The sequence below is a fragment of the Lissotriton vulgaris genome, chromosome 9 (assembly GCF_964263255.1).
Source record: "Lissotriton vulgaris chromosome 9, aLisVul1.2, whole genome shotgun sequence".
In the NCBI taxonomy this organism is placed as follows: Eukaryota; Metazoa; Chordata; class Amphibia; order Caudata; family Salamandridae; genus Lissotriton; species Lissotriton vulgaris.
Window position 1 is genome coordinate 565378040 of NC_141697.1, and position 17080 is coordinate 565395119.

The 17080-nt window shown below is 43.3% G+C and overlaps 1 protein-coding gene across 1 annotated transcript in view; it reads right to left on the minus strand.

Annotated features, from left to right (window-relative positions):
• Window positions 1-4482: 4482 nt before the first annotated feature.
• Window positions 4483-17080, minus strand: part of LOC147691811 (uncharacterized) — a 162306-nt gene continuing 149708 nt past the window's right edge. Inside the window, exons 5-7 of the mRNA XM_086939480.1 lie at window positions 8158-8320; window positions 6046-6144; window positions 4483-4646 (exon numbers count right to left, since the gene is read on the minus strand). Of these exons, the coding sequence (XP_086795606.1) occupies window positions 4483-4646; window positions 6046-6144; window positions 8158-8320 (426 nt within the window). The remainder of the gene's footprint in view (window positions 4647-6045; window positions 6145-8157; window positions 8321-17080) is intronic.

Consider the following 17080-nt stretch of genomic DNA (forward strand, 5'->3'; position numbering starts at 1 on the left):
GGGGAGAGGGAGGAGTAGGCGAGAAGAGAGAAGATTTAAGGGCCCCAATATTTGTGAAGCAGGTAGAGTTTGAGGTCTTTTTTGAAGCTGAAGTAAGAGGGTTCCAGCATAAATCAATAGGGAGGGTGTTCCATATGTTGGGAGCATTACCTGAGAAGGAACGAGATTGAGAGGCTTTCTTTTTTTGAAGAGGGGGACGAGGAGGAGTGTGTTGGTGCTTCTCAACTGATGGGAGCAGCCTGCTATTTTGAGTTTGCTTGAGAGATAGATCGGGGACTTAAAGTGAAGGGCTTTGTGTGTAATGCAGGCAGTTTTGTAGGCAGATCTGCCTTCGAGAGGAAGCAATTTAAGGACTTTAAGGGCAGGAGAGATGTGGCTGAAACGTCTAGTGTCCGTTATAATTCTGGCCACCAGGTTGATTATGGTTTTGAGGGGGGCAAGGTGGACTTTGGAGGTTCGGGAAAGGATATCGTTGCAGTAGTCAATTTTCGAGAGGGCTAGGGATTGGAGTACGGATTTGAAATCTTCATCTGGGATGAATGGTTTAATTTTTTTGAGCTGGCGGAGAGTGCAGAGTGCTCCTTTAGCCTAGTTTTTTTTTTTATATGGGAATTGAGAGTAAGCCTTTTGTCAAAGGTAGTAATGCCCAGAGTTTTAACTGTTTTGGATAAGGAGAGTGGGCAGTTGAGGGCATTGAGATCGGAGATCCATGATTGGATAGGGAGTGAGTTGTTTTCAGGGGAGAAAAGAATAATTTCAGTTTTATTAGGGTTGAGTTTGAGATGGTTGGAGTGGTACCATGATTGTGACAGGAAGGAGTGGGGATGAAATAGGGGGCAGTGTGGCTAAGGTAGAGAGTACAGGGGTGGCGTCCGGGGTACTCTGTCAGTTGGGAGGGGTCTGAATTTGAGAAAAAGATTGATCAATCTTGCCAATTTTTTCAGAGATGTAGTTGGCGATTTCTTCACATTTGGTAGTGGAGGCCGTAAGCTTAAGGGGGGTAGTGGAGGTTTGTTTTCTAACATTGTTGAACAGTTCTCTGGGTCTATTTTTGGCTTTTGAGAGTTGCGAACAGAAAAAAGATGCCTTGTTCATTAAAGATGTGTTTCCTGTAGGAGGATCTGGCAGCTCTGAGGAGGGCAAGATGGGAGGGAGAAGGGTCTAGTTTCCAGGTTCTTTCAGTCATTCTGAGAGCACGTCTTTCTATGTTGAGGTCTAAGTTAAACCAAGATTTAGAGGGGATTTTGTTTTAGTTTTAAGTTTAGACAGAGCTATTTGGTCTAGAACCTCAGAGACTGATTTATTGAAATGCTCGGTGAGCTCATTGGTGTTAAGAGAAAGAGGGGTGAGGCGAAGTGGAGCTTGGAGTTTGGACTGTAATACTCCTAGGGGGATGAGATCAAAGTTTCGAATTCATTTCACAGTTATGGGGTTTTTTCAGTGGGGGGGATCGGTGCAGAGGGGGAGATTGTGAAACGAAGGAGGTGGTGGTCTGACCAGTCAATAGGGATGATGTTGGAAAGGGAGGCCAGGTCATTGTTAGAGATGATGACATCAAGAATGGCGCCTTTAGAGTGAGTTGGGGAGAGGCAGAGTTGTTTGAGGCCTTTAATCTCTAGGAGAATGGAAAGAAGTGTAACTGAAGGGTTATCTTGTTCGTTCCAGTGGAGATTGAGATCTCCAAGGAAGAGATTTTTGGAGTTAGAGAGAGAGGATTGAGTAAGAAGGTTGGATAATTTGTCTCCAAAGTGAGGAGTGCAACCAAGAGGTTGGTAGATATTGTGTAGGCGAATCAGGGGAGCACCTTGGACTTTGAGTTCAGCACCGAGGTATTCGAAAGTTGAGTAGTCAGTATTCTTGGCAAGAGAGAGTTGGAGTGGGTTTTTAAAGATTATAGCTATTCCCCCTCCTTTCCCCACTGGTCTGTCCTTTCTGATGATAGAGTAGCCAGGGGGCAGAGTAGGTCAAGGATGAGTGATGAGTGATCATTCAGCCATGTTTCAGTGAGGAAGGCGATATCAATAGCTTCACTCAAGATATTTTCAGATATTTCGGATGCACGGCAACCAGCTGAGCGGCAGTTGACAAGCATACAGGCTAGGGGATAACGGTTAGTTTTGAGGGGGTGGGAGTGGATGGTGGTATGTTGCAGGGGAGTCTGGGGGAGGTAGGAGAGAGGGGGATTCCACTATCCCCCAGGATAACTGGAATGAGAGAGTGAGGGGGAATGATCTTTAGGTGGTGTTGAAGGAAGGTGAGAGATTTCAGATGTATGGCAAATGGTCGAGTGGCCATTAGCAGGCATACAGGTGAGGGGGTTAGGGTACATTTTGGGGGGAGAGCGGGAGTGGATGGTAGTACATTGAGGGGGGAGTCTGGGGGAGCAGGGACAGAGGGGATTCCACTAGTCCCCAGGATAACTGGGATAACTGGGATGAGAGAGTGAGGGGGGAGAGATCCTTAGGCGGTGTTGAAGGGAGGTAAGATTTGCAAAGGGCAGAGAGGTCGGAGTTCGAGAGACCGTTCAATGTGCGATGGGGCCTATGAGTACGGCAGCGGAGGGGAGTAGTTCTCCAGTGTTTGGGATTAGTACCTTTTGAAAGCCAGAGTAGGGAGAAGTAGAAGTAAAGTGGGGGGCCCTGGGGTTGAGGGATATAAGTTGTTTATAATCCTCTCTAAGTAGAGAGAGTTTGGTCACTAAGGTAGTAATATTTTGGTCAATGTTGATGAGTGTTTGGGTAAGGAGGGTGAGCGGGGGAACAGAAGGGGCAGGGGTGGGGAAGGGTGTATTTTCAGTATTGGTTGGTAGGAGGGAGTTAATGTTCAGGGAGGGAAGGGTGTCAGAAGTAGGTGAGGGATGTAAAATCATTTCGAGAGATGGCGGGGGGTGTGGAGGAGGGCAGGGCACTGAGAGAGGAAGGAGAAAGTTTTGAGTAGAGGGTAAGAGGTCGAGATGAGTTTGGGGAGAAATAACATCAATGTTGGGAGAAGGAGTGTATTTAAGAAAAGGGAGGGTCGGAGAAGGGTGTGTAATAGAGTGAGGGGCAATGAGGGGTATTTTGGTAGTATAGCAGGGGCAGGAGGTGGTTGGGAGTTGGAGAGGTGAGAATGGGAGTTGGCGGGAGTGGTATTAGAGGGCGTGGCATTTGGTTTGTTCATGAGCAAGAGATTTGGGGAGATGCAGAGTGAGTTGGGGATGTCAAGGGAGGATTCAGGAGAGAGCGATTGATTAGAGGTAGAGGCTTGAGAAGGGGAAGAGGAGGAGAGGAGAGGACGAGAGGGGTGTGAGGAGGGGTACCATCAGAGTTTGGGAGAGAAGTGTGTTTAAGAGGATGAAGAGTAGGGGAAAATGGGCAAACAGAGGGAAGAGCAATATCGAGGGCACAGGTGGTTTGGGTGTTAGAAATGGGGTTATGAGTTTGGGGGCATTGGTTATTAGCATAAGTGAGGGTAGAATTATTGCAAGCGTTACACCTAAATTACACCTGGTTTTCAGTACCCCACACTAGACATTAACTACTAAAAAATATGAGCCACATGTGGAAGTAGGTGGTTTCCTGTAGAGGCAGCTGAACCTGACACCTGTTCTCCAGGAAGTGGTTTTGCCATACAAAGGCAGAGGCTTGTTTTTACTGGCAGGATAAACAACTAGACAAGACTGATTCTGGAAAATGAAATCTTATCCATGAATTTGTGTCCACATTTACTTCAAATATATTATAATCCCAAGTTGTTATATTTATCCTGATTAATGAATTTAATATCGGAGTAATTACCTCCAATTCCATTTTTAAAATTGCATAGACCCTTGGGTTCGCCGCCATACCCTTCCTATTCCGTATCCCTCACAACCCTCTCTTGTGTTATTTGGATGAGAGTTCTACATTCACTCTCTCTGTTTACTCCCCTCCTCCACTCCTGTATTTTATATGTTTTCCCTGCCACCCATCAGGTCTCTCACCTGTTTTCAACAATTCCTACTCCCCTACTTAAGTTATCTCTTCCCTGAAGCCCCTCACTACCACTCATGCCATTAATCCTCAATACCATTTTAAATCTGTACCATCATTTTATCCCAATACCCATTGTTCTACTTGCCTCCTCTACCTGTTAAGATTGTGGTAGACCTAAAACAGAGACTCCTGCAACTCGGATTTTATTAAATTACCCTAGAATCTCACTCTGTCCCTTTCTTTTTCAAAAATATGTATTACACTTACTGTTCCTTAGTACTTTAGTATTATAACATGGTTTAGCTTTAATTTTATTTTATATAGCTGCCTGATATGCATTGGATACTTGGTATGGTACAATACAGGCTTTTACACATTTTAGTAATCTACAAGAATAGAGATCTCAAGTCTGGATCAAGAGAAGGAATTACATTTTGTTTGTATTTCATCAAATGAAGGGCATATGCAAAGGCAGAGGGAGTCTTGTGTATGAATCAGTCTTCTCACAAAACGGTACAGCTCTAATCAATCATCCTCTGCGCTCTGTTATTTCCCCACTTTTCCAACTCACCTCCTGCAGACTGGGGATGGTTTCAAGAAGAAAGACCTTGCAGGTTGAGTAGGCTTCAAAGAAAAGTGTGACTAGGGGAGCATCTACAGTGGCAGCAAACTGGCCTGCTAACATCTCAATGACTGCAGAAACATTAAAAAATCACAGTTAGAGATCAATGGCTTAAGTGTTGCATTTTTCTGCACATTAACCACCTTGCCTGGTAGGACATACTGAACAAAAACAAGGCAATGTGTTTGCTGACAGCCAATTATGTTTTGCAAGAATTAAACTCAATTCACATAGGTTTCCTCTGACTCTCATGGGTCATGTAATGGCATCCATTTCAATCCTACATCCTATTGTACTTTTGTAGCATTCTAGACTCTAGACATTACATGGTAATAATTCCACATTACTGCAACTCACTGTATTGAACTCAAAAGAATGAAAGGACGAACATGTATCACCAGGGTGCTTTCTACTTAAAATTCTATGTGGTTAACAAAGAAGTGCTGGTTCGGGTATCACCAGAGTAAAAAAAGTGGTGTAACGATTTTGCACTATTTTGCTCCTCTGGAAGGAAGAAACTGAACCAATGTAATCTCATACATCTGAATGAACACTGATTCACTCCATTTTCTATTTTAAACATAACAAAAAGTGTGGACTCAAATTTCCCCCTTTCCTGTCCTATTATTGTAAATGTTTAGTTGGGAGCAAAACTTGCTTCCTGCATTCTCTATTTTTTAAGTGGTAAAAATGGTTAAAATATATTAACTCCATGATTTGCACCAGTCAAAACTTTTACTTAATATGGTGCTTAGTTTGCACTTGTGTGAGCTGTAGGTTGCAGCGAGATGCCTGTGCCAATTAAATGAACAAATACCTCTTGAAAATGATGCACGGTTTCTACAGGTTTTAATGCTCCTCTTCCTATGGAGGTAATTTCATAACTTAAGACCGGATTCTGGGTTTGTCAGATGGGTATCCCATCACACACGTGATGGAGAACCGGTCCTTCTAATTACAGTTACAATAGGATATAAAGGACTTGTGATAAGTCCGCGGGAACAGACGTAAAGTATGCAATGGAGCAATTTGTCCACCAAACTCTAAATCAGTCCCTTATATTTTTGTTACTAAAAAGAATAGGTTTTTCCTAAAGATATGCTCTTCAGACATGAGATGTGTTCCCCTTCTGACATGGAAAACTTGACACAGCAGCTCAGCATGCAAGTTCAATTGGCAGATGTACTAGAAAGTAGTGGAGTTACAATTTATGCAGACCAAAGTTGCAGTTGAATTCTGATTTGGGCCACAAATGAGACTTCAATGCAGATAAGTTAGCAGTTGTTGAAAACTATGGGATGAATATGGACTATTATTCTCTGCACCAATCAGACATAAGAAATTGCATCTCTTTGCATGAAGGGTGCTCTCTGCAAATGTTACAAAAGGGAACTTAATAAAGGTGTCCTTTCCCCACACTTCCCCAACCATTATACAGAACCCCACCCTTCCACCAGCGCAGGAACATACCAAGGCTAAACCAATATTTCTGGTTGACTGTAGAAGCAGTCTTCATTACAGGATAGAAGGTTCTGAGAATCAGACCCAGGTGTGATTCAATTTCTGGTCCTGCAAGAGAAAATAAAAAAAACATTATTAATGAAAAGAAAGACGAATACTAACTTAAAATGATAAGTGTGCTTCAAAGCTCATGTGTTTGTTATGATACATATTGAAAAATAACTTGATGCATGGCTTTCTAAATTTTCCACTGAGCAGCAAATGAAACTTCAAACCTCTGAGGTAAAGGGGAACCAAATCTTACCAGATTTGATATAGGAAAATGGGCGCCTTTCTTTTTTGACAAAATGACTGCAACTCCTTTTTAACATGGCTCCCACAAGTAAGACCTAACTACAATTTTTGCATCTTGGTGCAGTTGATGCATTTCTGCATCTACAGCAAAGTTTATACTAACTTTTCAGAAGGAAGCAAGTAGGGCATTTAGACAAAGCATGCTCCAGTCAAAGCAACTTTTTACAGCTCATGTAAGGCAATCAGCCTCCATCAGTAAGCGGAAAAGAAAGTTTCACATTGTCTTTACCTTGAATTCCCTGGATTCACTTGCACCTTTTTATAATGGTGATGAAGGGGAGCAGAATTATAGCAGGGTTGCTGCATTTTTACAGAAATCCAAAATCCTTGTACGAAGAAAGGCTTCATAGTTAAGTAGTTAGTTGGTGTAGAGCTGTTTAGTTTTTAACTGTTTTTTAGCAAGAGACATAATGAAACAACACCTGTAAGGAACATCTGGTGCTGGTATATGGTGCTAAAATGTGAATCTGCAAAGTGAAAGGACTACGTACGTCAACAAATCTAAAACAATATGTATCATTTTATCATAATAACCAAAATAGCAGCAATACATGTTTGTCCTACAAAAATTGCTGTCGGTGGACCTATATTTAAGATGCAACCATTCACTTCGAAGGCCTATTGCTGGAGCTCCTTATTTGAAGCCTCCTGATAGAATTAGCATTGTGATGTTTGTTTCTTTAATGAGCACTGTTCAAGTTCAAGAATTTATATAGCGCACTACTCACCCAGAGGGTCTCAAGGCGCTTGGGAAGGGGGTTCATTATTTATCGAATAGCCAGGTGTTAAGTTCTTTTCTGAAGGAGATGTGGTTCTGTGTAAGGCGGAGGTGAGTGGGGAGTGAGTTCCAGGTCTTGGCCGCCAGGTAGGAGAAGGATCTACCCCCCATGGTGGATTTTTGGATACGCGGAACTGCGGCGAGGCCTTGATTGTAGGATCTTAGTTGGCGGGTGGGTGTGTAGAAGGATAGTCGGGTGTTGAGGCATTCGGGCCCTAGTTTGTAGAGGGCCTTGTGTGCGTGGGTGAGGAGACAGAATGTTATTCTCTTGTTGACGGGAAGCCAGTGGAGGTCTTTCAGGTGGCCGGTAATGTGATCTTGGTGAGGGATGTCCAAAATGAGTCTCGCTGATGCGTTTTGGATGCGTTGGAGTTTTTTCTGTAATTTGGCTGTAATTCTGGCGTAGAGGGTGTTTCCGTAGTCTAGTCGACTCGTAACCAGAGCGTGGGTGACAGTCTTTCTTGTCTCGGTGGGGATCCAATGGAAGATTTTTTTGAGCATACGAAGTACGTTGAAGCAGGAGGATGAGACGGCGTTGACTTGTCTGGTCATCGAGATGGAGGAGTCTAGGATGAAGCCTAGGTTACGTGCGTGGTCTGTGGGTATGGGTGCTGTATTCTCAATGCCACTATTTGTTTGAAACATATGTAGAAAAGAACTAAAATATACCCTGTGTGGCTTTTTTCCACTTTCAATTTGCATAGAAATGCAATGCTAGTGATTGACCCACTTTCAAACACCATTGTAAAATGTATTAATCCACCATGGGCTAATACAAACTGTGAAACACTTTATTAAGGGACCAGAAAGAAGAAGCCAACATCTGTCAGGGCATGCTTCAAAGCCAACTATCTGTGTATTTGAGGGGTGTGATAACATGAGCCAAAGTCAGATAATACTATCTGCAGCCAGACCTAAAAGCAATGTAGAATCCGTTAGATTGCCACAGATCACAGTGTTCCACAACAACATAGCATTTTTGAAATTACCGTATTGAATTATCATTTGATGGATGGCCCAAAACACAATCTCCTCTTGAATAGATGGCACCATAAATAGATTTATAATCCTTGAAGATATTGACATTGGTATCCCCTTGGTAAGCGCAATTTGACACATTAAAGCCATCCTTTCAAGTTCAGCAGAATTCTCCTAAATATGTAGAAATATGAAATATTGGTAATTTAAATGATTTATGACAAACAAGACGAGATAAACAAATCCAAAACAAGAATTTAAGTACAAAGTATCAGGTATGCAGACAATATTGTAAAACAGGAGATGCCTAAACACATCATTAAGTGCGTGATTATGAGTTTGGCGGATGGGATACTCCGTCATAAATGTGATGGATATGCCATATCACAAGTTCCATAGGATATAATGGAATTGTAATATGGAGGACAAGATGACCCACACGTTTGTAACAGAATATGGCTGACTACCAAACACTTAGGACCCGATTCTAAGAACTGACTTAAGACAAAATCCTAAACTTACTACCATTTTGGTATTCACAGAAGGACTTACTCATTTTGGTTCGCCAGGATGTCAGTGGACGTTACTTGAGTTGTTACATTTATTTTGGTACCTAGAGTTTCCTTCTAGGTAGAAAATGGTTGGTTGATGGCCATCCTCGGTTTGATAGCCGTTTACCAAATTTTGGGAGACATATGATTTGGAGGGTGGTGAGAGACTGTGGTGGTACAACGGTTGTTAGTCAGTATGTGGGGTATAGGTAATAATGTGAGTTAAATAATGTGAGTTTGAAATGTTGGTGGCATTGGCTGATAAGGAGAAAATAGTGTAAGATACCTAGGATGTCTGGTGTAGGTGTTAGTGTAAGGCATAGAATAATTGTAGGTGATAGAATGTAGGCTATTTAAAAGTTTACAAAGGCATGTTTCTTATTGGTGGATTAAAAACAGGGGTTTCCAACTGGTTGATCGCAAGTTACTAGTAGCTCGCAGGCTGCTACTGAGTAGCTCACATATGATAATTGCCTGTCAACAAGCTTGAGGATATGCAGGTGCCATACAGATGACAAAGCTATTTTAAAACACTGTACCCGTTTCTATGATTTACTCAAAAGCTGAGAGTGCTGGATGATGCAAAATACCTTTTCTGAAAAATAATTTCTTCTTTTTCTACCTTCATTCTAGCCTTTCTTTCCTTTTCTTTATTTTTTCCTTGCTTTCATGTCTCTTGTTCCTGTCTTAATGTATTTTATTCCCTCTTTCTTGCTTTCTCTTAATTTCTCCTTCTTTCTCACTTTCTTAATATTTGTTTACATTATTTCTTCCTTTCCCTCTTTTATTGTGCATTCTTTTTCAGTTCTCTTTCTTTTTGGCAAAAGTTTCCGATTGCTATATTTCTTTCTTTTTTCATTTCTACCTCTAGTTTTTCATTTTCTTCCATTTCCCCATTCTTTGTTTCTTTCATATTTGTTCTTTCTTCTCCTATTTCAATCTCTTAATTGTTTCCCTATTTTTCTCTGCTTTTTTCTTTTCCAGGCTAATTCTTTCTTCTTCACCTTTCTTTCTCTCCTTGCATCTCTCAGTAATTATTTTCTTTGTTCTTTCATTCTTTCTTTATCTCCCGTGTCTGTTTTTCTCTGTTAATTTTTCTATCTTCCACTCTTACTTACTTTTGCTCCTTCTTTTCATTTGTCCTAACTCTGTCTTTTTCAATGTCTTTCTTTCTCCTCTTTTTCTCTTATTGTTTCTTTTTCTCCCTCCTTTCGTTCAGTCTTAACTTTTTTCTCTGCCTTCATCTTTCCTCGTCTGTTATTCTTTTTCTGTCTTTTTCCTTTTGTTGTATTTACTTATTGTTCTTTTTTCTTTCCTACCTTCTTTTCTTTTATTCGTCAACTACTGGCCTTTTCTTCATCTACTACTGACCTTATCACTTTCTTTCTGTTTTCTTCTAATTTCTTTCTCTAATTTTTTTCTTTTAATTCCTTTCCATAGTTTTCTTGTTGTCTTTTTTCTCTTGCCTTCTTTCTTTTCGCTCTCTCTATTTTGCTCTTCATTTTTTCTACTTCTACTTCCTCCTTTGCCATACCTTCTTTCTTCCTTTCTTTTCAATCATTTCTTTCAAGGTTGGTTTCTTTATCTTTCATTTATTTTCTTCCTTAATTTCCTGTCTTGTGCTCTTTTCTCTGATTATTTTGTCGGTTCTTGACACCCTCAGGGAGGGTATGGACACCAATCAGCACCAGGCCCTTGTGCTCCTAGATCTCTCAGCCGCCTTCGATACGGTGGATCACAACATCTTACTTTCCCGTATCGCGGCGGCGGGGATCGGGGGGAGTGCCCTGGTCTGGTTATCCTCCTTCCTGAGCGACCGCACCCAGGCTGTCCGCCTGGGTGATTTCACAGCGGACATCCGAAAAGTTCAGTGCGGGGTCCCCCAAGGTTCCTCTCTCTCTCCCCTCTTGTTTAATCTGTATATTGCCCCTCTGATTTTCTCTCTTCAACAGATGGAGGTCACCGTATTTAATTATGAGGATGACCTCCAGCTGGTCTTTAATCTTTCCTCTCCTTCTGCTGTTCTTAATTTTCAAACTGTCATGCTTCATATCAGGGACTGGATGAACCACAACCACCTTAAACTCAACCCTGATAAAACCGAACTGGTGTTGACGGGTCGTTCATCCAGCCCCTGGTCCCCCCTTTTTTGGCCCCCCTCTCTTGGTTCCTCTCCTGTTCCCTCTTCCTCAGTTAAAACTTTAGGCATAAAACTTAACTCTCAACTCACCCTTCACTCCCAGGTTAGCTCTGTGGTATCTTCTTCCTTTCTTTCACTGCGTACTATACGCAGGGTGTCCCGCTTTTTCACTTTCTCTGCCCTCAAACTTATCATCTTGGCCATGGTGGTGTCCCGCCTGGACTATGGGAACGCCCTGTATGCCGGTATCCCTGCATACAGCCTGCGTCGCCTACAACATATACAAAACCAGGCGGCCCGCCTGGCCTTCAATCTCCCTAAATTCCACCACTCTACCCCTCTCCTGAAATCACTTCATTGGCTCCCCGTGCGAGCTAGAATCCAATTCAAGCTCGCATCCATCACCTTCCTGGCCCGAACGGGATTGGCGCCAGCCTTCATCTCCTCTGAGATTGTCTCTTACGTCCCTACCAGGGCTCTACGTTCCTCCTCCCAGTCCCTCCTTACCATCCCACGCTTCCGGAGAAAGAAGTGGGGTGGATCCAAATTTGCTATCCTTGCCCCTACCCTCTGGAATTCTCTTCCCCTTGAACTTCGCTCCATCCCCCTCTACTCACAATTCCGCAAATGCCTTAAAACCCATCTATTCACAAAATCCTTTGATTAATGTTCCCTCTGTCCTCCCTGCTTCTAACCTCAGTCCCCGTTAGCTATAGCGCCAAGAAGCCGCTGGTATACGTGCGCTTTACAAGAACTTTCAAACTCAAACTCAAACTCAACTCATTGGTTTTCTCCTTAATTTTGTTCCATTTTCATTTCCTATATTTCGCTGCCTCATTCTTTTTTATTTTTCTTTCTTTCTTTCTTTCTTTCTTTCTTTCTTTCTTTCTTTCTTTCTTTCTTTCTTTCTTTCTTTCTTTCTTTCTTTCTTTCCCTTTCCCTTATTCTATCATTCTTTCCTTTTTTTTCTTTTCTCTTCCCTGTAATGTTATGGTATGTTAATGAATTTGCAAAGCACTTTGCTGCCCCAGCAGTAGGGCGTCCCAGCGTTCGTTCCAGGTCATATCATGGTAGGAGAGAAGGGGTTGAGAAATAGGCCGGAAATTCCCAAGTCTTCACTGCCTTTATAAAAGCCCAATGATTCTGGATACTCCTGATGGTCACTGGGAGCATGTTTGAGAGGGCCGGTGCCTTATCTCGGAACAAACCCCCTCCTGCTCCTGCTCTTCTGACTCGGGGGAACGGATGCCAAGTTTAGCTCTGCAGAACACAGCTGACAACGTGGGACTTACGGAAATAATCAATTTGATAGGATAGGGAAAGTAAGGATTCTGTGTGCAAAGCACAGTGTCTTGAAGTGGATTCTCTTATCCACTGGGAGGCAGTGCAATATGTGAATAAATGTAGCAACTGAGCAGAATTTAGGGAGTGCGATTAGAGTTCGCACTGCGGCATTTTGAGCCCTCTGAAGTTGTTTGATACCTGTTTTATTAGAGCCCAGATAGAGAGAGTTGCAATATTCCAGTATAGAGAGTAAAGTAGACTAGATAATGAGCTGGCATGTCTGTGAGTCAAAGAACCCAAGCAAAGGCTTAAGTCCTCTTAAAAGTCTAAAGCAGACAGCTGCCACTGATTTCGTCTTTGCTTCGAAGGACAATGCACCATCTACCCAGACACTCAGATTGTTTTACAGCCTCCTTGGGCAAAGGGGGGGACCCTAGCGAGGTCCGCCACCAATGATCGCCCCCATATGTGGGTATCTCTTCCTAAAAGAAGAATCTCTGATTCGTTAGCATTTAGCTGCAGACAGTTGGCCGACATCCAATCCACAACGACCACCATATCATCATGGAATTTGATCAGACTCTAATTAGAGTTGTTGGAGAAGGAGATCACGAGCTGAGTAACACCATTATAGGATACTAATGAGAGCCCCCTGACTTTTGCTACCACCACATGAGGCTGTTTATAAATGTTAAATAGCCTGGGGCTCAGAGCTGTCCCTGGGGTATACTCCATGACATACAGTATGCACCTGAAAGCAATAAGGGGAAGAAACAACCTGAAATGCTCTCTTGTAAGCACCGCAAAAGGATCTCAAGTAATACTGTGTCAAACGTGGCACTTGGATCAAGAAGGAACAGAGTAGAAGTGTTGCCTTCATCTAGGGAGTCCGGTAGATGTTCAGTACCCCCCAACAGGGCATATTCGGTATTGTGATGGGATCTAAAACCATTGGGAGTCCAAGATTTCGATGGACTCCACAAATTTGGTTAAAATAGAATTGATGTAAAATTCAATAGTTTTAGCCAGGAAGGGAAGAAGGGACATGGGATGAATGTTTTCTGGTTTAGATGCATCCAGAGTAGTTCTTCTCTTTTATCCCTCTCTCTCTATTTCACACTTTTGGCTTTTCAAGAGCAAAGGGACACAACTTACTCACAGGGACCCCAAATGTAAACCTTTGTGATACATCTCCTATTCTATTAACACTTTATGGTCCCTGTATCTGGAATGAGTTACTCTAGGGTATCTAGGTGCAATGTTTACGTTATTTGGCCTCTGTGTGCCTTTATCACTCCTATATTAGACAGAAGCTCAGAAAAGGGTGAAGTCATCTGAATTAACGAGTGTTGATGGTAGTTTAGACTGCATGTGGTGGTGAAGGAACTATATGCTAGCTAGTCGTACCTGATGTAGTTTGTGTTGCAGGTGTGTAGAAGAGCAAACATTGGGATGTAGGTTTCATGTATGTTGTAGGTATTGAAGGTGCGGTATGTAAGTGCAGTGTTGGTTCAGGTTAGAGTTTACCTGGTGGTGTCAAATGTCCCTAAAATGTATCAGAGTGGCATGCTTACACTAATTTGCATTGCATCATGGTGGCCAGTACACTCATTTTATAGAGGCAGACCATTCTCTATGGTTCCTTCCTAGGGACACTCTTTAATATCAATAAAATAATTCCTCCCTTTGAACCCTAAAATACCACTACACCAAACTAAATGGCCCGGAATGATAAAACAAATAGCGTGCAAACACTAGATAACAAAAAAATGTACTGTTGTCTTGTGAGTGCTGACAGTAGAGAGACTCATAACTAAAACCCTTCAAAGGAAACAATTGAATATTGAACCCACAATAGCATTGTTCCTCCGTTAAGGTGGATGAGCATCGCCCCACTGTTTGAATTGCAAACTGAATATAAAAAACATAAAATTCTAATATTGTTTGTTATTATCATTTTGTTTTCTGTATTCAGCTTGCAGCTGAAGCCAAGAGGGTGGGGTTGGGCTCCACGTGTCACAGGGGGAGGAGTTGTGGCAGCACCTAAAGTGCGCATGATGGTTTGGCCGGCCATCTCAGGCCAGCCAAAGCGTCATGTGCACACTGCATGTTCTCCACGGAAGCTGTATTACAGCCTGCGTGGAGAACATGCACAGCCTACCAGCCCCTGTCTGAGCGTTGAACCACGGCGATCCAGCCAATCACAATGCTGCTGTAAGGCTGCCTTGTGATTGGTCTGGGGATTCTGGGAGGCTATGTGCTTCCAGTGGAAGGAAGAGGGAGGAAGAAGAGGCGGCAGCCTGCAGTCGGTGGTATAAGTAAGTGCTTTTTAATTATTTTTATTTCCCACCACCTCCCTCTGTGCCCCCGCCCCACCACCACTATTCAGCAGCAGTCACTACTGAATAAAAGTATCAGTGATGGTAGTTAAAACAATCCAGCATTTGTATTATATTCCTACTTAAAGACTTCTTAATGAAAATAAATGAGAAATTGGTGAGTAAATAAAAAAACTGTTTAAAAAATGCCATATTTTATAGTTAATAATTTTTCTGATTTTATTATCCATGCAATGGTTTTAATTAACCATGCATTTTACAAATCAAAGTTACTTAGTTAAAAAGGCAATTGTTTAAAATAATTTGTGTGGATACAGTGTCATATTAAGTTTTTATATTTTTATTGAAAATGAAATACTACCACCGCCTTTCACACAGTGTGAAACAAGTTATACTTTCTTGCTGCACTTAATTCTGGACTAGCACCTAATGAACAAGTTACTTACCTTCGGTAACGCTTTTTCTGGTAGATACTATATCTGCCTGTGGATTCCTCACCTTGTGAATATCCCCCTTGCGTCAGCAACATTCGGAAATTCTGTTCGTAGCCTCGCGCCGACGTGGATCGGACGTCACAGAGACACGGCTCCGCTCGCGACTCCGCTGACGTCACCGATGCCTATAATAGGCTCACACCGACGTGATGACATCAGTTCCGCCCTTTTTTCCGTGCCATCGAGGCACACGGACGGACCAATGACAGTAGAAATATACATAGTATACACAATACACAATAGCCAAGGAGAAACACACATAGTGTGAAGCAAGTGCAAGATAGCAAATTAAACAACTTCTTAACATTACAATATATAAACAATACAATACAGTAACTCTGGTAAAGAAGAGTGGCGGGTGGGTCAGTGATGAATCCACAGGCAGATATAGTATCTACCAGAAAAAGCGGTACCGAAGGTAAGTAACCTGTTCTTCTGATAGATACATCTGCCGTGTGGATTCCTCACATTGTGAATAGAGTCCCACAGCAGTCCCCACTCCCGGAGGAGGGTGTCCACTCTTTTAAACCAGGAAATCCTGAAAGACAGAGCGCGCAAAGTGACCCTCCCTCCTCACTTCGGTATCCAAGCAGTAATGCTTCGCGAAAGTGTGGAGGGAAGACCAAGTAGCCGCCCTACAAATGTCCTCAACAGGAACACCTCTAGCCAATGCAGAGGTTGACGACTTAGCTCTAGTGGAATGAGCCCCAAAACCCTCTGGAGGTTCCTTACCGGCCAAAGAGTAGCAGATGTTTATACACTGAACGATCCATCTTGACAAGGTTCTCTTATGGACCGCTCTTCCTCTCTTGCAGCCAGCAAATCCAAAGAAGAGCTGGTCATCCAAGCAACAGTCTTTAGTTCTGTCCAAATAAAAAGACACCGTCCTTTTGGGGTCCAGACAGTGCAACCTCTCCTCCTCCTTGGAAGGGTGCGGGGGAGGATAAAAGGTAAAAGGTAGGTAGCTCACTCACCCTCCTTGCCGAGTTTATTGCAACGAGGAAAACTGCCTTAAGGGTTAAAAGCCTCATAGGACATTTATGAAGAGGCTCAAAGGGAGCACCCATCAGAAAGGTCAAGACAAGATTCAAGTCCCACTGAGGCACAATAAAAGGAGTAGGAGGGAACTTATTTATGAGACCCTTCAAAAACCTTAAAACTAAAGGAGACTTAAAAAGAGAGGGCTGGTCAGGCAAACAAATAAAAGCCGACAGCGCCGAAAGATAGCCCTTAACCATGGCAACAGCAAGCCCTTGCTGCGCCAAAGAAAGTGCAAACCGGAGAACATCAGACAAACGGGCTCTTAAAGGGTCAATATCATTCTCACCACACCAAGTGACAAATCTTGACCATCTATATGAATAGACAGTCTTAGTGGAGTCACGCCTGGCTGACAAGATGACATCCATCACGTCAGGCGTGAGAGAAAAAGAAATCAGGTTGCCCCGCTCAATCTCCAGGCATGAAGGTGCAATGTCTGGAGGTGGGGGTGTAGAACCTGCCCCTCCATCTGAGAGAGAAGGTCTGCCCTGAGAGGGAGACGGAGCGGCGGGTGAGAGGAGAGGTGGAGTAGATCTGTATACCACACCCTTCTTGGCCAGTCCGGGGCGACCAAAATAACTTGGGCCCGGTCTTGGCGAATCTTCCTCAGAACCCGAGGAATCAAGGGTATGGGAGGAAACGCGTAAAGGAGTTGATTTCCCCAACTCAACTGAAACGCGTCCCCCAAGGCTCCTTGCATCGGATACTGGAGACTGCAGAATGACGGGCAGTGAGCATTCTCGCGAGTGGCAAACAGGTCCACCCGGGGAATCCCCCACTTCCGAAAGACGTGACGAACCACCTCCGGGTCAAGCCTCCACTCGTGGTCGGCAGAGAGCTGCCGACTGAGACTGTCTGTACGCACGTTCAGAACTCCGGCCAGATGATTTGCCATCAGACAAATTTGGTGGTCCTGAGCCCAGGACCAGAGACGCAGAGCCTCTCTGCAGAGACACTGCGACCCCACTCCTCCCTGCTTGTTGATGTACCACATCGCGGTCGTGTTGTCCGTCAGGACTTGGATCGACCGACCGCGAAGGGAAGGGAGGAAGGGCTTGAGCGCCATACGTATCGCCCGCAACTCT